The 19,595-nt window shown below is 40.7% G+C and overlaps 1 protein-coding gene across 9 annotated transcripts in view; it reads left to right on the forward strand.

The window, feature by feature from the left end:
• elavl4 (ELAV like neuron-specific RNA binding protein 4) overlaps positions 1–16,934 on the forward strand; it is a 78,816-nt gene extending 61,882 nt beyond the window's left edge. For 8 of the 9 annotated variants that reach the window (XM_080297532.1, XM_080297525.1, XM_026157617.2 and 5 more), the window contains 3 exons: positions 2,842–3,067; positions 9,492–9,530; positions 12,341–16,934. In XM_080297532.1, coding sequence (XP_080153658.1) covers positions 2,842–3,067; positions 9,492–9,530; positions 12,341–12,668 — 593 coding nt within the window. In that variant the 3' untranslated portion in view covers positions 12,669–16,934. The remainder of the gene's footprint in view (positions 1–2,841; positions 3,068–9,491; positions 9,531–12,340) is intronic. The other variant, XM_026157619.2, reaches the window with a different exon arrangement.
• The last annotated feature ends 2,661 nt before the right edge of the window (positions 16,935–19,595 follow it).

Consider the following 19,595-nt stretch of genomic DNA (forward strand, 5'->3'; position numbering starts at 1 on the left):
TGGGGCTCTGTGTCACAGTCGGGGTGGGAAGGTTGAAAGCTACAAGAGACTTTGGGTATTTTTTAATTAAATTTTCTGAAATAAGGAAATCAGAGAAATGTAATCTTTATCATTTCACGAGGCGGTGGAGATCTAACAGATGTTGAAGTGAAGGCGGTCTCACTGCAACAGTAATTGGATTCAGAATGCATTTCACATATTGACACCCCAATGGGATGTTGGGTGAACTTCGTGACGCGGCAGTACTATCACTATTAGACGCACTGAGGAATTATGAGAACTCTAAATTTTAAGGCTTGTCAATATTTTTGCTGTGAATGTCGCAAAACCCATTCATTCTGTTTCATTACATGATCTGTGAGCATTCTTGACTGAACAGAGCCAACAGGCACAAGTACAGCATGTGCACACATTTTGCTCAGTAGAATTATGGGTGATGAGGTTTCCTGCCAACCAACCTTTCTCACCTACTTACAATGCTACTGTGCAACCTCAAGGACAAGAGAAGCTGGTGGATACATAAAACAAACAGAATACACACACACACACACACAAATCTTTTCTCTGTCTCGCTCTCATATAAACACTGCGGTTTGGTCACGCTCCATCGAAAATGGTCATGGACACCTCCAGTCCTCTTTCCGCACTTCATTCTTAATAGCACCTCTTCAAGTCATCACATAAGTATGTGCGTGCACACGTGAATGGGTGTTTGTGTGTTTGTGTCGGGCCTTCATCTGTATGCCAAGCGTTTGTCTGGAGGCCCTCCAGCAAGAACCGGCTTAGAAGGAGCTCAAGGCCAAACAAGTGTGAGGATTAAAGGACGAATAGAGTCCTCTCTTCTGCACTCATCTCAGTGGAGGAAGTGAATGAGCAGTGCTCTCGTCTTTCTTAACTACCGCTGAGGTGCCCTTGAGCAAGGCTCTCGGAGTTGCCAAGCGCCTTATAGAAAAGTAGGGTTATTGCAGTTATCAAAGTAAACTAAGGCATTGGGGATATTTAAATGCCCAGCGTCCATTAGCGAAAAACTGTTATTTACTATACCTCAGAAACAAACGCACTGTTCCCCACTTTTCACACAACATATGCATGAAAACAACTGTAATATGTAAAGAAAGCTGTAGGAACAACAGAGGCTGTTGTTTACACTATGTACATCCCATTAGAATTGCTCGTTTTCCTGCTTCTATCAAGCTAATTAAAATGTGCAGGTACAGAGTTGGCACAAATGGAAATAAGGGAAGAGAATTTGTGAAAGGCTGTCTGGGGAGAGGGAGGTAGAAAGGTTAAAAAATGAGAATTTAAAAAAACATTTTTATGAAGTAAGAGTTAATGAGTTCAACCACCAGACATAAAGAAAATGCTGTGGTTCAAATCGGTAAAGACTCTGAGGTAAGAGGTTTCTTTGTGTATAAGTTCTAAAGTCAGAAAGTTGTTGCTTATATAGTTAAAAAAAAAAAACTTTTCAGAAAAAGTAAACAAATTATGTTAGACTACAGAGAGCAAATTAGTTTTGAAAATTATTTTTATATTGCCATTCTTTCACAAGTCATGTTTCTGCTGCTGCAAAAGGACACTGATCACCACAGTTTGCAGTAATTGAGCTCCTTTTGTTGTGGTGACAGTTAAGAAAATACTTCCAGCACGGTATTTGAAAGAGGCAAGAAAATTGCAGAGAATATGCAAATCAGTTACCTGAAGAAAAATAAAAATAGAGAAAGAGACAGAGAGAGAGGGAAAAGCACAATGCTGTAAATCCAGAGTACAGTCACATTTATGTATTGGTTTAAATGTTTAAACTGGATTTCACCTTATTAAAAGATAAGTAATTTTTAATGAATGGTTTGCTTTCGTAGAGCGTTTTTATCTTTCTGCTTGGCTGGAAAGTAAATAACCTTCTGGTGCTCGTCTTTGGAGAAAAGAAAAGAACAAAAGGAGTGAGATGGTCAAGGTGCTTAACAGAATGAGAATTCAGGGTAGCGAGTACCATGAGACGAGCCAACAGGAAGTAGCGGGCTGGCATGAACAAAATGTGGAATAACAATAAGGAGTGCCTTTTAAGTGTGTGAGAGAGACTGCACACAATGATGCTCATACACAACATTCCCCTCTTCCTTACTTCCTCTCTTTTATTCAGCCTCAGTCACATAGACATGCCTGTGTGCACACAGTATTATGTAAATAGTCTCTTCGGCAGAGTGCTGCTGTCACTGCGCGAGCATCCTCTGGGCCATGCAGGCAGCCTCATTAAAACAAGGCACAGCATCCGTTAATAGATACACATATGTAAACATATACGCATGTACATGTACACGTATAGAGATGCACACTTCTTAATACGCACAATGCACCAGTAAAGGACCCACCAGGGGAGCTTCCCTAAATGTTCCTCTCAGGTGGCAGTCAAAAATATCGCCACGGAAACAGCTCAAATGTCACGGAGAGCGGTGCATGAGGAGGGCGTGCAGGGGTGACTGCGACTGGAATGAGCGTAAGAAAAGACGTGACTTTGTGGCTTTAAACACCCTCTGGGTCAGTGCCACAGTGTGTGTAGCTGGTGTGTATGTGTGGGTATGGCTGTATTTGTGTTACTGTTAGAGTACAAAGCCATTTGCATTAAAAATACTTTACAATTTATTACTTTTTTTGCTTCTTTTACACTGTGGAGCATGATGTCATTGTTTATTTGTGTGGGATCTTTAAATAGGAGTAATCATGTGCAAAAGTAAGAGTGCTACTCAGCAGCACAGACATCTTTTAAATATATAGACAGTAAACCTTTGTCTGATACCTGTAAAGTAAAAGGGGCCCCTGTTTGTTTCTGATCTGCTGGCCCCGCAGGTGGCTCCAGAGGTGTTGGCTTTATCCGCTTTGATAAGAGGATAGAGGCTGAGGAGGCCATCAAGGGCCTGAATGGCCAGAAGCCATCGGGCGCTGCCGAGCCTATAACGGTCAAATTCGCCAACAACCCCAGCCAGAAGACCAGCCAAGCTCTTCTGTCACAACTCTACCAGTCACCTAATCGCCGATACCCTGGCCCCCTTCACCACCAGGCTCAGAGGTTCAGGTGAGTACAGGGGCAGGAGGACGACAGAGGAGAAGGTGGGGAGGGGAGGCTTTTAGGCAGTTTCGACACAATCGTTACTTATATCTCTATATGTGATGTGTCTAATGCAGAGTTTCCAAACCTTTGGCGCTGACCCAGTATTAAATCTTTACTATTAATTTGACGAGCCCAGGAAATTTCCAGTTGAAGTGGAGTGGCTGGTCCACTGTTCAGTAATTTTGAAAGCAGCCTTGCAGACAGTAGGTTGTCCTTGAACAGCCAGTATGAGCAGCCTGATTTTTTTGTCAGAGACATCGCGTGATGAGCCATTTGGGGTGCGCCTGGTTCCAAAAGTAAAAGTCTTTCTCAGACCATTTCCCAGTCTCATTTAATTAACGTGATTATGTTACATGAGTCACTGTTGGAGCACTATTAAGGACGGACGCAAGATGCTCCAAAGTACAAAAGAGCAACAGCAGCATTATAAAAGACCTTTTTAATGAAAATCCGAAAGGATCCAAATGTGTCCACATAAGAACGCAAGTTTGATGTTATCTACAACCTTGTATGAACTCAAATTAATTCACTTTCAGTTAAACTTCAGGTAAATTTTTGAAACAATTGGAAGCCTGAGACAGCGGGCATCTGCTATAAAGTGATGAAAAGCACAATTTCTTAGAAAGAAAGCTAATTTAAAGTGATAGCTATAACATAACAGCATCATGATCTTGTTGCAGAGTCTTTTGTATCTAATTTGACCAAAAAAATGCATTAAAAGAAAAAGTAATAATAAAATAACAGGATTTCAGAGACTGAAACATACTTCCTAGAACCAGTGGCACCTCCTCCTTCCAGGCTCTTTTTCAGAGATGTTTTAAAGTAGCAAATTGAAAACAAAGTGTAGACATAAGATAATCAACAACATGATTGGGCCATCTGCTCACAAGGTTGGGAATCTCAAGTTGAATGTCATCTGCTTATGTAGAAATTAAGGAAAACAAGTAAAGTATTTACTAGAAAGCTTCACAAACAGCCATGCTTTGTGTATCGCACAATCTGAAACTAAAATAATTTGATTTAATGTTTACTGATCAGCTATCAGTCTTAAACTTCATACAGATTTTTCTTGGTCAACGTGAAACTCAGTGCATTCAATTTAGGAAACATGTCTACTCCAAACAACAGGCCTGATTTGGAAAACACGCACCAAGTGTCCATCATTATACAAAGTTAGATACCTCATTGGCCATTGCTTTATGTAGCCGTTATATGTCCGTGTGTCCGAGGACTGCAGCCTTTTGCCAAAATGATTGTTTGCAATGCAATCAGGTGTTATAATTATTCGTGCTCTCTGGATCAGGTGTTACCCTACATTTAGAAATTTAGGTGTCATATTTGTGGTTTGACATGTCTGAAAGGGCATGAATTTCATTTCGTGAAATTCAGTTTGCCATGCAGCAAGCAAAAATTAACTTTCCAGATGCTCTTATTCATATCAGTCTGCTCAGCTTTTGCAAGTGCTATAAGGCCGACTGCTCTGCTCTGTTTTTAAAATTGTATTTCTTTAATTGTTTTATTAATGAAGTAGGAAGGTATTTTTTTGTTCTACACACTTAAGTCATGATAAGTACATCAAGTCACTTCCTCCATGTCCACAGGCTGGACAGTTACCATTAAACAAACCATACTGCAGATATTGTTAATCTTAAATTAGAATAGAATATGAGTATGTTGTTGCAGTAACATATATGCTAAAGAATTGTGAACACTTGGGCTCTATAGCATTGTGATGCCGTGGTTAGCACTGTTGCCAGAGGGTCAAATCCCTACTGGGGATGCACCAAAAATTAGCCGACCCCCTTTGAGCAAGCACCTGGCAACAGTGGGAATGAAAAACTCCCTTTTAACAGGATGTAACCTCCGACACAACCAAGCTCAGGGAGGGGCGGTCATCTTCCATGACCAGTTGGGTGTGGCGGGTGGAAAACAGGACAAAAAACACACTGTAGAAGAGAGGCAGAGATTAATAATAAAGTTTGAATGCTGTCTCCAGGTCCTTTAGCTTCCTCCCACATTCCAACGACATGCATGGGTTAGACAAGGTGTTTCGAATATTGCTGGGTTTTTACCATGTAAAGCACTTTGAGGCAACTGTTGTTGTGAATTTCTCACTATATAAATAAAACTGAACTAAACTGATGGACTGGCTCTAGCTCCCTTCGACCTTGAGTTGAATAAGTGGAAGAAGATGAGAAAGAGTCAGAGGTTTCCTGTCTTTGATAAGCTTCATTCTTTTCAACTTTACACACGCTTGAGTAACAGTTGGACATGTTGAATGCGATTCAGTATCGAGTATCATGTTTAATTTCTCACACCTTTAACGAAGCAGATTTTATGAAAACGGGTTCAGAATTAAGTCATTTCTATAGTTTGTTTACTAGCAGATCCTGACTGGTCCAGCATGAGAACTACCCAGACACACATCAAATCACAAACACAATATCTGTGTTTCTATATCTATGGTAACACTTATATTCAGAGAGCATGAGTCACCCCAGTGTCTGTGTTACAACAATGCTGCACTTTCTCTCCTGTGAACAGTCATTTGGCAAAAGCATCCTCTGAACAACAGGTGTGAGCATTGCACCTGGTGCAGGTGTCCGTAAGTCAGCGAGAGCTCTGCGTGGGTCCACCCAGATCAGAGAGGAACTGTTCATAAGAGACTGTGGGGTTCTGTCATTCACAACTACATGTTTCCCCTCATTTCATCATGCTGCCATCGTGTCGATGCTTCCAGGCATATTCAGGCCTGGGCAAAAACACATATTAGGAATATCTTTTTTTTTTCCCATAATTTTTGCAAAACAAAAAGATACATTTTTACTGTTAGGTATTGTCCTTTAATTTTACACTCATTCTGCACGATGTTGTCCACTGTTTTGGACCGAAAGCTATCACCCCTACCAGACATGAAAGACATGAAATACTATAAATACTGCATGAGTCTGTGACTGCATTACAAGCTGACATTATTCAAGAGACTGAGGCCTTAAATCCAGTCAGCAGAGGGCCAGTTAAAACAAATCATTACAAAATGAATATCAGGATTTAAATTTTAACCCCATTTCAGCTTCCCAAAATTAATGTTATCTTCATGTCTTTAAAAAATGTTTTTGCCCAGGTCAGTAATCTTAACACCAAGTTAATATACAGTAGTTCGTACACTGTGTGGCATCCTACCCAGTCATATGCTGTCATTAAAGACCCAAACATCATCATATTATGGCACCTAGAGGTAGTTTGAGCGTACTCCTTAAGCTCAAGTTACCTTTCACCTGAGTAACCAATAAGAAAACAGAAACAGCACACTATCATATTATCCAACAAGAATGTTTTAGAACTGAAGACAGAATATGTGCTTACACAATTTCCTCTCTTTCAATAACACTAAGCCGGTCGTGCTGTTTACTCTCCATCAAAGTCAGAGCTTGGAAGGTATTTTTCTTCTGGAGCAGCTTCCCTGGTGTGACACCTGAGCGATGTAGCGTGGCTGTGTGTCTGTGATACGCCAAGCCAATTTACAGGCTCTGCAGGAGAGCTGTCGCTTCTCATCACTACTCACAACCACAGTACACTTCCTTACCGTGTCCCTGTGTTCCTGCTCTCTGCTCCCGAGCCCTTTGCTAAAATCCTTAACACTTAAAAGTTATAAATGGGGTTGATATGTGTGGTTTCCAATTTTTTAACAAAATTTAAGAAGGACTAAGGATGAAAAACTGCATTTATTCAGAACCGATCTCTTGTTTTGCTTACTTCCAACTATTTTTGAAGTTAGATTTGTGAATTTTATGTGCACCTAGCAACGAGTACTGGAAATAAAATCCACCATAGATGCTAAAGTTGTTTTAGATAGTAAGAATGTTGTTTAGGAGACCCAAGTTTTTAATAAATCGTCTTGGCACAGTACAATCCTGCTGCAGCGATAATTACATCTGTCCTGTGTGAGTAAATCATGTGGGCCTGCCGTAACGCAAGCTAATGTATAATGTGCTCGTACGGTCCCTCTCCAAGACGGCAAACATAATCGACTCAAGCAAAATACGCGAAGCCCTAGATCCCCGCTTGCTTCCAATCCTCTGTCGTTAACTAATGGTACTAATTAGCAAATTAGCCTTATTATATCCAGGGCAGGAGCCAATTTTAATTGAACAGATTTTTGTTTCAAAAAGGAAAAGACAAAAACGCCCATTCCACCATTAACATGCATTGACAGACAGCACAAAAGCCCTATTGTTTGCATCCAGCTTGGAGAGGCAGCGTGAAAAGCTGGCAGAGTGTTTGCGTGGCGAGCTTGCATCAGCGTGGATTCGTACATGTTTGAGAGAAAGGAGAGCGAGAGAGTGTGTTAGCAGCAGGTTGTTTTGTTGTGGCCCAACGGCCCATCGGCCAGCAGATGTCTTCATGCTCCCGAGCCTGGAGCGCCTCTCCTCTGAGCATCCTCTCCAATTGACTCATTTACCCACAAAGCAGGCTGCTCGTTCCCTCCCCACGTAATGAGCTAATTACTGTTTTAATGATTCCGTATATCCTTTTCTCCACTTTTGTTCTTTGTTTTAGGGCTGCTTTTGTACTGCTTGGTAATTTTAAGTGAGAACAGTGCTACAGTGCAGACACACCATGAAGCCAAGCAATAAGCAGGTCTATCATTTACCCAGAAGGTTTATGTAAACTGTGAAAAGGTTATGTAATTTACCTCCAATGAGGGGTTTCAATGTAGGTCACCACATTATCAATTTATTTACAAAATTGAGCAGTTCCCTCAGAAGATTATGTCTTGAAATTAATTTGTGAAATTAATATTTTTGAACACAGGTTAGTACAATGTTGCAGTGTTTTTCATTTATAAGAGAATTAGCTACAATTACCTGGCATCCTGGTGTTAAATTGTCCCTGATTAGAAGATTACTAATCTGTTATCTCTAACAGGCAGAGTAAATTTCATTTAACCTGATTAATACAAATAGTACTGTGATTATTATTATTAATATGCAAGATATTTACTACAAGGCTGCACAACTGCTTAAATAATCAGGATGTGTGTGTGTGATATAGGCTATATTTCAAGGCAGTGATAACGTTGCCTTGAAATATAGATTATTGAAATTTAACATTCTTTAAAATGTGCACCGCATAGAAGATTGTGTGCCTGTGTGAGTTCCTGTTTTTGCAAGGAAGCAAGAGAAAAGGAGAAACAACCCTGACAGTCGAGTCAAAGTCAGAGAGTTTGTAGTGTTTTCAAGAGGAACGAGGCGTCGCTGGCCAGCTGTTGCTCAATAAGCCGTTGCCCCTCTCCATTAGGCCAGAGGAGTTAATAAGACATGAGACAGGCCAGACCCAAGTGAGGAATGAAGGTCATTGAGTCACTAAGCAGGCTGCATCCATCCAAGAGGGCCAACGTTTCATACAGCCCACAGGTTTCCGAAGCCCAGCTCACAGACAGACACACAAAGCCTGCCTGGTTCTTAAACAACACACAAATAGTAGTTCACCCCAGATGACTGCAATGGCTGTAGCTCGCAGGCAGAAATTATTACGAAAGCAGAACATCTCCCCAAATCTAACCCTTTTAGACAGAGCACACCCTCTGACTAACACGCTGCCATTCCACCCGACCTGTTAGCACTTAACAGGTTGACCCCAGCCACAAAGACAGCATTCACAATTTCACGCCTAGTTTAACATTCAGTTGTGCTTTTGTGTTTTCCCATCGCATAGAAACACGACTAATCATCGTCACCTCTCTCGCTCACCATCGTTCAAATGCCAAACCATTACACTGACAGAACTCTTGATCATTTCCTGCCATCTCAAGTGTTCTCTTAATCGAGTTAACACAAATTCAGGAGCGTAGAACCTGAAAATAAATTCTCATTTACCTCCATCGTAATAAACCATCGATGTGGTGTCATAAATTGTATGGATACCCACATGCAAGATTACGATTTGCAATTGTGTAGCATTGCGGCTAGGCTATCATACTAGTATGGCCTAGAGCAATGCTGTGCTAACACACTGCCTGCCCTTAGTGTTATGTGTGCAACTGTAATCCTGAACTGTGACCAGTCAACTGCTGTGTAAGAATTAAATGGTCGCACCTACAGTAATATTAACGTGCCCGATTGCAGGGCTACGATGAGGCCTACGAAGAAGCTCAGTGGGCGACTGAGCGAGTGCAGAGCATACTGATTGTACTGTAGATTCACTGATTAACTGATGATAGCATTTTCTGGTGGGGCTCCTCAGTGTAATGGACCAACTATAGATGGGTTTGTTTGTTCTTGAGTGAGGAGGGCCATGCAGTTCCTGCAGGGACTTAACATTAGTTCCATTGAGTGAGTCGACCATCTGCCCACCATTAACCCCAGAACCCTCCTTCTCTTTACAGGCTGGACAATTTGCTTAATATGGCCTATGGCGTAAAGAGGTAATTAAAAACTTCACCCAATGCCAGATGTCCATGTTGACTCAGTGATTTTTCAATATCCTTTTTTCCTGTTTGTTTTTATTATTTATTTTTTATTATTTTTTTCCTTGCATTTTTGCAATCACTTTGCATTTGCAAATTTGTTCAAGGTCAACTGCATTCTTGGTTCTTTGATTTGTTTGTATGTTTTTCCCCCGTCAGCTTCAGTTGGCTTTAAAACCTTCCCAACCACTCAAAGTGTAAAAAAAAAAAAAAAACCCAATCAGCCTTGTTTTCAGTGGTGATGAATTTGCTTTGTTTTGATTATGAAAGTGCTGGTGTTGTTTGGATTGTTTTGGGTTGTTTCAACAGATTTTGTTCTCTGGTGTAAAACTTCTCATTTCTAGGTGTGTTGGTTTTATTTCTACTGGATTCAGGTTCTCCTGCCTTGTCGCCATAAATCTAGAGCTTGGTCTCCCTTTAGGGTCAAATTTTAAATTTGTCACTGTGAATGTATGTTAGAATCAAACATTTTGTCAGTCAGATACAACCTATGACAAAATAAAAATTTTGCACACATTCTTGGTAGTGCTAATAGAATTCAAGAAAAGTTTAGCTAGGACTTCTGATAAGGCTAGATGAACCTGGATCCCTGCTGGAAACAGGAAATGCTGTTTCACTGCAGACAGTTCCAGCTTTGCTCAGCACTGCTCTGCTCAAACTCCTTTCCTTCGCCTCCATGTTTCATTTTGCTTTCTCACCAGCATAGGTGTTACATAACCCAGAGCAGCAGCCACTGTGGTGATAGATGTTCCATGTGCTGACGGTGGCACCTTGCATGTTGCAAGCACAGGGGGCATCATCAGTCAGTCAGCTTAGAAACTCAAACAGAACCCAAGGTTTAGCTCGAGAGATATTTTCTCTTTGCAAGTTCCTCTAAAAACCTGTAATTTTGCCAAACAAGATCATGTTTTTGCAGAATAACACTCTCATAGTGATGCAATATGACATTCAAAGGTTTAACGCTCTCCAGTAAGCACTTTACCCTCAACCCGAGTCTTTACATCATTTTATTAAAAGGTGAAAATAGGTGTCTGATTTAGCGGTCCTGATTGCAAAGCATGTCATCAAGTTGCAAGTGTTTTTCAGTGATCTGGGGCTATTTTTTGAAAGGAAAGAGAAGAAGGAAAGTGTTAAGAGCTGGAAATGGTTTAGCTTTAGAAAGGACAGAATAGATATCTGGTCAGCTACACAGTTGCTATGCAACCCGTGGTCTGGTCTGTAACATTGGTTAGTGCTCGGTCCCACTCTGGTGGGTATGCTTGCATACACGCTTACACCCATACGCACACATACATACAGGCACACTCATTTCCACCTTCACAAATCCAGTGTAAGCTAGCCTTCATTTAGCCAGAAACCTGACGTTGTCCAGCTTAAATTTACAATTGGCATGAAGTTTTTTTAAACATAAGAGAGGCCTGAGTGTGGCTGAGCATGTCAGACAGTGAGGCCTTTTACGATTCATCCTAAAGGATCCTCTCAACAAGAAAGGGAGGCCACATGATATTATAACCTAGTTTCTTGTTGCAAGAGTCTTGTGGTGGTAGGTAATTTTAAAAAAAAATAGATCAAAATATTGCAGATTTATAACTATGAGTCCATGTCATCTTAATTATACACACTAATTTGATCTAAATCACAAAAGTGTAATTGCTGCAAAGAGCTCCTTACGGTTGATGATCTTGCTAACCTGAGGCAAGTATTAGCATCCAAAACAACTGCAAGCAAACTCTGTATGACCAAAGTCATGCAGGAAGGTCGTAGTGATTGACCACATATAGTCACTGGAAACAGGAGGCTCTGGGCCCCGAGCAGCAAGCAACGCTATCGATCAGTGCCACGAGCTCTGGAGTAGAACAGATCAGAACGCTCTGCAGGAGGGGAGAAGGGGGGAGGAATACACTTTGTACCTTAATGCCACTGGGCTGTAAAGTGCTTCCATTTTCCATTTAGTTTGCTCCCTCTTCCCTCCCTCCTTTTCCTTAAGAAAGCAGCCATCTCTGAGACAGCTGCAGCAAAGCGGAAATCTCAATTAAAGCACTCCCAATAATGCCTATAGTCGTTTCTTGAAGAGAGGTGGCATAAGAAATGAACCTTTTTATCTCATTTACCTTTTATTTAAAGGTGGGGGTATTTTTTTCTCCTCTCTCTTTCCTTTGAGCGGAAAGGCAATTAAGTGAAGTCAACTGAGGATTCAAATCTCTTGCATCACAAGAAAAAGGAGAAGATTATGAGGCGAATGAGAACAGATTTAGCAGGCTGGTGCATGATCTTTCATGAATTTCTAGCAACAGTTTAATTCAGCGACTTCCTGCAATTTAACACCTAAAGGAGCCACTCAGGGGCACAAAGAGAAAACCTTCATCTGCATCTCCTTCAGCAGAAATACAGCATAGCGCACACAGCGCCGTCATCATTCCAGACAGGAGACTTTTCAGAGCCAAAGAGTTCTTGCAGGATTTAGTGGCAGCTTAGCAAACGAATGCAGACTGCCCTGACATATTTGCACATACGTTCGTACGGAGTACTTGCATGTTTATCTGATATGGTGTGGTTTGGCTTTGAGATCAGTGGCTTGACCAGACTATTTGGCTGTAGAGAGTAGCGTGCGATTCAGGCGAGGATCATGGCAGGACCTTTTTGTTTTTCACTGGTTAGGGCGATTTCATGTACAGCAGATGCAGACACTGTTTCTCTGTGTGCCTCAACTTGCCCAGTTAACGCTTGCCGTTTTCTCTTCTTCCTCCCAACTGTGCCTCTCCTCTCAGGTTTTCACCTATCACTATTGACAGCATGACCAGCCTGGTTGGCATGAACATCCCCGGGCACACGGGCACCGGTTGGTGCATCTTTGTGTACAACCTGTCCCCAGATTCAGACGAAAGCGTGCTCTGGCAGCTGTTTGGGCCATTCGGCGCAGTCAACAACGTCAAGGTGATCCGTGACTTCAACACCAACAAGTGCAAAGGCTTCGGCTTCGTCACCATGACAAATTACGACGAGGCGGCAATGGCCATCGCCAGTCTCAACGGCTACAGGTTGGGCGACCGCGTCTTGCAAGTCTCCTTCAAGACTAACAAGACACACAAGTCCTGAACTTTACCAGGTAGAAGCAGTTGCCCCGCGACTTTGTCTGCTCCAAAATTGCCCCCAACCCCCCCTACCCCCACCTCCACCCATCCCTTAGCCCCTTCAGTCACTACCACTACCACCCTACTACAGCCATCCAACACAGCAAACTCCAACCGGAACATAAAGCAACCAACAAACCATCAAGCAAATTGAACTAGAAATGGCTTATATTATAACTTTGGACCTATAAGCCAACGTTGCCTAAGTATTACAAAAATGAAATGATGAAAACGTTCACAAGTTTTGGGAAGCTCCTGCGATAATGCAGGCTTCTCTTTGTTGTATATTCTTTCTGTTTCTTGTGGTTGTTATAATGTTTTTTCTCTTCTGTGTAAAACAGTAGCAAATCCCTGTATCCCCTTATTTCAGAGAAGAGAACGTCCTCTTTCGATTGGAGCCTTTTCTCTGTCTTGATTCAGGATTTGTTTTTCTTTTGTAAATCCGGATCCACTGTCGGTAGTATTATATACCTCCCCGTCTAGTAAACGGGAGGCGGCTCTTTTTTAAATTGGTGAACCATTCATTCATTTTTAGCGTGTATTTCAAAGCGTCCCCTTACCGATTACAAACGGGATTCCACGGGATCCCGGTAACTCTGATGTAGAAAAAAAATGAATTTCTAACATTGTTTTTGTTTTGTATCGCAAACAAAACATAATGTCTTTCCTCACTTGGGGTTCAGGGAGATGGGGCAAGGGAGGGGATGGGTTAGCTTTGCTGATGACACGTTCAGTAATTTAAGAAAAAAAAATATCACTGTTGCCAAAGAGAAGATCTCTTTGCTTGGAAAAAAAAACACGTTTAGAAAAAGATAAAAATAAATAGAAAGATCTATTTTTATAAATGATAATTAAAATAATAATTATTGAAGAATTTTTACAAGAATCTGGATTTGAAAAAAAGAGAAAAATATTTTGACTGGCTAACTAGGGGGGGCCGGGGCGGGTGGGAGGGGGCACCACCTTGTCTTGTCGTTCTGCCGTGGTACTTTATAGGATCGGAGGTTGTTTTTTGGGGAATCCAAGTTGGTAGCGATTTTGTAGATGGAAGGTTTTGTGAACAAAGGATGCAATCTGAGGCAGGTGATTTTGGTAATTTTTCACACATGTACTAGTGCATAATTATTCAGCGATACCCAAAAGGGAAGGGAGAGGGGTCTTTCCGAGGCCTAACCATCCTCACAGTCCAGAGCCCAAAGCAAGAAGACCCTTTGTCCGCTTGTTTTCCTGTTTTTGTCATCAGTCGATATGGGATCTCAGTAAATAGATATATACACATCTATCCATTTAGAAGCATACTATACATTATCTATATCATTTTCTTCGCTCTTACATTTGAGAAGAACTTCCTTTTAGCGATCAACAGTAGGTGCTATACTACATTATTCACATATCTTAAATATCCAAGTTTGTTGTTCTATGTGTTGTTTAAAGAAAAAAAACTACTTTGATGTTGGCATTGAATTGAGCTGCTGTTCTTTGTTTAATATTTGTTTAATGTTGGCCCAGAAATCTGGTGAGACTATTTCTTTACTGAATAATCAGATTTGACTAAATCGGGCCTTGTAAGAATCACTGAACAAATTTTTTATTTGTTTTTGGGGGTTTTTTTTGTTGGTTTGCTGACTTTTAGGTTACTTGCTGAGCGTGAAACGTTTGTCAAAACTTAATGATGATTAGCTAGTTCCGTTAGTCTAGATATTTGTTTCCTTAAAAAGGATCTATGACAACTGTGTCTTTATTTGCTGTGTACAAATAGATGATATATATAAATATATATATAGTCTACATTTGTTTTACAATATCTACTGTACTATCTGAGTTGTCACTGTTCTTTTGTTCGTTTGAGCTTGTCTTTTTCATATGACAATTTATTATGAAGTGGTGGTTCAGTTACTTAGAAAAACTTGTGAGGAAACTGTTCAATTGTTGTCATGTTGCTTGTGGAGAAAAAAAATTGGATTAACTTTTAGTTAACTACCGCGGCAAAAGAAACCGAACAAAAGCTTAGAGTATAAACGTGTTGGTTTAACGGTTTGTTTCCTTATCTATTTTTGAAACTATTTATTTTTCTATTTATTTGTATTTATTCTATATTTATGATTCATTAATTTATCTGTGTATTTATGTATTTATTTGTTTGTTTCATTGTCTGTGTATTTGCGTGATTCTGGTACAGGGAGGGGGGCGTTTCTGAGCAAAAGGGAACAAAGCGACTAGTGGAGAGGCTCTTCCAGTAGTCCACTGCACTGAGAGAACTTTTAGTACGTTTGTGCTTTGTACCAATATATCAAAATTACAATATAAAAAAAATCTAAAAGTCAAGAAAACTGAAAAAAATGTCTGGAGGGTCGGGGGACGCTCTTCCCTTATTACTAGAAACAGTTACTCGCTATGCATAACCTAGTTAATAGTTCAATTTGCTATTGCTTTTTTCTTGTCTTGTTAAAATGAAATCTTTAGATCTTTTTCAATAAAGTTTAGTCTTAATAGAATGTTATAAACAGTCGTTCTGGTTCAATATAACCTGTGATAAGTTTGTGTAGTTCTAATAAGCCACTCCGTCCACACCCTCCCTCCACTTACTACCGCTTTGTGATGAAACCTTATGCAAAAATGTGGGTCTGAAAGCATAGTTTTCCGTTTCGGTTAGCATTTTGTATGACATTCAGCTCTCGGAGGCTCGGGCAGACAGACATTAAAAATTGTTGTTCGAGGGTCATTCATTGCACTGGACTAAATCGGTCAAAGAGTCAGAACTTATTTTTAAGAATGTTCATCATGTTTTCAAATGACGTACCAACAAAGCTTTGAGAAATTGTTACCATTGCACACCAACTGTTCTTTCCAGCAGTTGTTGCTATACATAAGAAGTACTCTGGAGGTATAAAAAGGGATTGTACCGATTCTATATTTTATATACTCTAATATGATATATATTATATATTTTGAAAGGTGAAAGGTAGGGGGAATGGTTCCAGAAGTATAAATATAAGAAATTGGATTTTTTTTGTTTGTTGTTAAGACTTGAAAACATGAAGGAGGTGTGCGGAGAGCATTTGAAACACTCAGACGCATGCTCGCATAGTACATCCTCCTCTCTCACACCTCACTCATCTGACAAGCTGGGTCATTTAATATCATTACCATTATCCAACCGTCATCTTTGCCATCCTGTTGCTTAATGTTCGAAAATGTCATGACAGCAACAAACCAACCAACCAACCAGACCCCTTCATGCTCCCCGCTGCAGTCGGGAGCTTGAATTATGCAACGACCCCAGTAGAATGTTCTGATGTGTGAACTTATTTCCTACACTGTATGACTTTTGAACTCTTACGATGCGTGCCTGTGTTCCGCCTAAACCCTGTATGCACGTGTGTGTGTGTGTGTGTGTGTGTGTGTGCGTGCGCGCGCATTTGTGCATGTTTGTATGCATGTTCCTTTAAGTAACTGTGTGCGTGTTGTGTGTTTGTCCACATGCGTTTGTTAGTGTGGAGTACATCCATGTGTGTATGTACAGTATATACATATGTTCAGTGTCTGTGCTTTCCTCTTTGTTTTTTTTGTTTTTTAATTAATTTCTTGGCACATATATACAGATGTGTGTGTCCCTGAGTGCACCTGCGCGCGCAAGTGACTGAGACAGCTCAGAATGTGTGTGCGAATGTGTGTGCATGTCAGGGTGTTTGAAACATGGGGCTGCGTCACCTCGCTCTATGCCCAACCCCTATGGCTCACACCATCCCCTGTAGCGCCTTATAGTGGCAGCCTGCCAGTAGGAACAACGCAGCCAGTAGTGGAGGAGGGAAGGTGAACAGAGGAACTAGGCTCTTCTTGTCAGTTTTCATTTTCCTCCTGAGACGTGTTTGTTTACTATCTGAAAAATCTATAAATGAAATCTTTAAAGACAAAAAAGACGAAAAAATGTTCACGGGGCCCCATGACCGCGGCTCTCTCTACTCTCTCCTGCTTATGTTATTACTTAACAATTATCAATGATGATTATTATGATTATTATTGCTATTATTCTTAGTATTCTTATTCTTATTATTAATCCAATTACTGCGATGAATGACTTCATGTTATCCTTGCTAGTTTAGGTCATTTCTGAAACTGGAAACAAAATAAAAATCTTGCTGTAAATGTTTGTTTTTTCTTTTTCATAAAACTGTTGTGTTTGAATTATTTGTACTTTTGAATGTTGGGACAATAAAATGAGGTGTTAAGAGCTCTGATGTTTCATTTTTCCTCACATCCCTTCAAGGTAGGAAATCTTTTTGTGATTAACACTGTGAAAGGGTCTAACTTGAGGATGAGATGTCCAAGTGTCATCTGTGACTAAAAACTAGAAATAATCGTTAAAAACGAATAAGTGAGCTAGGTCAAATCAACTCTAGCTTTCATGCAGGACTCAAACCCCAGTCTTCTGCGTGAAAGTCCTTTGTTGCTCTTTTTACTAGGCCTCCTCCATCTGTCACAGTGTATAAAGTTCATCATCCTATATCATCTTAAATGTAAAAATAATTTACTCGTTTCAATTGTTTGTATCTGTTGATCAACCTTTGTTTTTGTGGTTAGAGCTACATTTATTATGCATTTTAATAGTCAGTGTTCTTATTCAAACATTTAAATTAGTGTGTAATGTAGATCTTTTGGCAAAATCTACTTTGCATTGCTTAGCCTGACAGTGAAGTTTTTAAATGTACCAATTTGCTGCTTTGAACAGCTCTTTATCCTTGAAAACTAATTTTTATCTTGGGTTCAGGGAAACTTGAGGCCATTTGCATTTTCTTTAACTGAATAAGTAACTCCCAAAAAGATTGTTTCTGTCCATGTGGACGTAGCATGTTCAGTGGGAGAAATGTTTCATCACTCATTAGTCTCTGCTGACTGCAGGTTTCTCCAGCCTTATAAACAGCACCTTTACACAATGACTGAAACTAGCACCACTGGCAAACAACGTGAGGTCAGTTTCTTGATCATTAATATGTAAATTGTCATATCATTGATCAACAACCACTGATCTATGACAACTGAGACAAATCCTAGTAGTGTAACTGATCACAGAAACAGCAATTCCAAACCCAATACTTATGAGCCCCTGAAACAGAAGTGGTAACAGGAAGAGGGAAGAGGGTGATAGATCGTCTGAAGCAGTTAGAACAGGACAATACTGACCAGACTTCATACCACAGGCTATACACCCAGGGGAGTCTACACCAAGTCTATATGGTTTACCAAAGATATAAACACGGCCAACGTTTAAGACCAAATGTCTGTATGATCAACTCAGTCACCTATAACATCTCTCTTTTCTATCCTACCCTGGAACACCACTAAGTCATTGGTTCAGGTTTGCAGATGACACCTGGGTGAAAGTGAAATCTCAGGATGTACCACAATTCACTGATCACACTAACTCGATGGGCCAACACATCAAATTCACCAGGGAGGATATGAAAAGTGTCAAGTTAGCCTTCTTAGACTGTGAGATTTCCATCAGTAATGGGGGACATCTAAAAGCTGATGTGTACTGGAAACCTACACATACGGATCAGAATTTAAGGTTTGACTCTCATCATCCACTGAAGCATAAACTGAATGTCATCAGGACTCTATAACATAGAGCGAACACTATCCCCACAGACACAACGGCCAGGGAAGCGGAAGAACGTCACATCAAGAAGGCTCTTGAGTAAATGTGGTTATCCCAGCTGGACATTTGTCAAAGCTGGGAAGGCGTCTAAAGAAAGCTCCAGGCGATCCGGGAGAGACGCATTTTTTCTAAACGCCACGTCTCTGTGGTTTTAAACCCCAAAACACCCTGCACCAAAAAATGGTCCATCCCAAGGATCGGGTCCCGCGACACAGAGTAACATAGTGTACGCTGTTAAGTGCCAGGAGGATTGCCAGGATTTATACATCGGGGAAACCAAACAACCTCTGTTGAAGCGGCTGGCACAACACAGAAGAGCTACCTCGTCAGGCCAGGACTCTGCAGTCTATTTACACCTACAGGCCAGTGGACACTCTTTCAATGATGAGGATGTACATATCCTGGACAGGGAGGAACGCTGGTTTGAGCGTGGAGTCAAGGAGGTCATTTACGTGAAAAGCGAAAGACCATCTCTGAATTGAGGAGGGGGCCTAAGGGTACATCTTTCACCATCTTACAATGCTGTGATTGCAGCCATTCCTCAACTCTGTGAATGGTACTCATGGCCATTGATCAGTGGTCTTTGATTTGACAATTTGCATGTTAATGATCAGGAAACTGATATCCCAGCCCATTGTTCATCAGTGGTGCTAGTTTCACTTATTGTGCAAATGTACTGTTTATAAGGTTGGAGAAACCTGCAGTCAGCTGATGTCAGTCGGATGTGTGACGAAACGTTTCTCCCACTGAAAACACTACATCGAGATGAACAGAATAAATTTTCTGGGATTTCCTTACCTGGATGATTGATCATGCATCATGAACAAGTAATTACTTATAAGACCGCTCTTAAAATTATCAGAAACATTAGTTGAAGCCCTGGTGTTTTATTCTTCTTTTATCCCCTCTAACATGATTCAAAGAGCTAAAAGTAGTTTTACCACACAACAGACCGGCAACAGTAAATCACAGATTTAATCTGCGTTCACTGTGACCTTTCAGCTACTCAGGGACAGTCACAACTATGAGGTAGTAACACTGCACACATAAAACGCAGTGCTGATCTCAGTCAGGCCTGTAAGGTGCAGCTATAGGACAAGAGGGAGGAATGAGGTGTAGCCACATCAGTGAGATTATACTGCCCCCTGTATCTCCACTAGAGTGCCTTTGTGGCACTGTGCTCCTCCTCACATAGTCAGCATACTGTGTAATTTACAAAGAAAATGTAGTAAT

Source organism: Astatotilapia calliptera, chromosome 23 (assembly GCF_964374335.1).
Source record: "Astatotilapia calliptera chromosome 23, fAstCal68.1, whole genome shotgun sequence".
In the NCBI taxonomy this organism is placed as follows: domain Eukaryota; kingdom Metazoa; phylum Chordata; class Actinopteri; order Cichliformes; family Cichlidae; genus Astatotilapia; species Astatotilapia calliptera.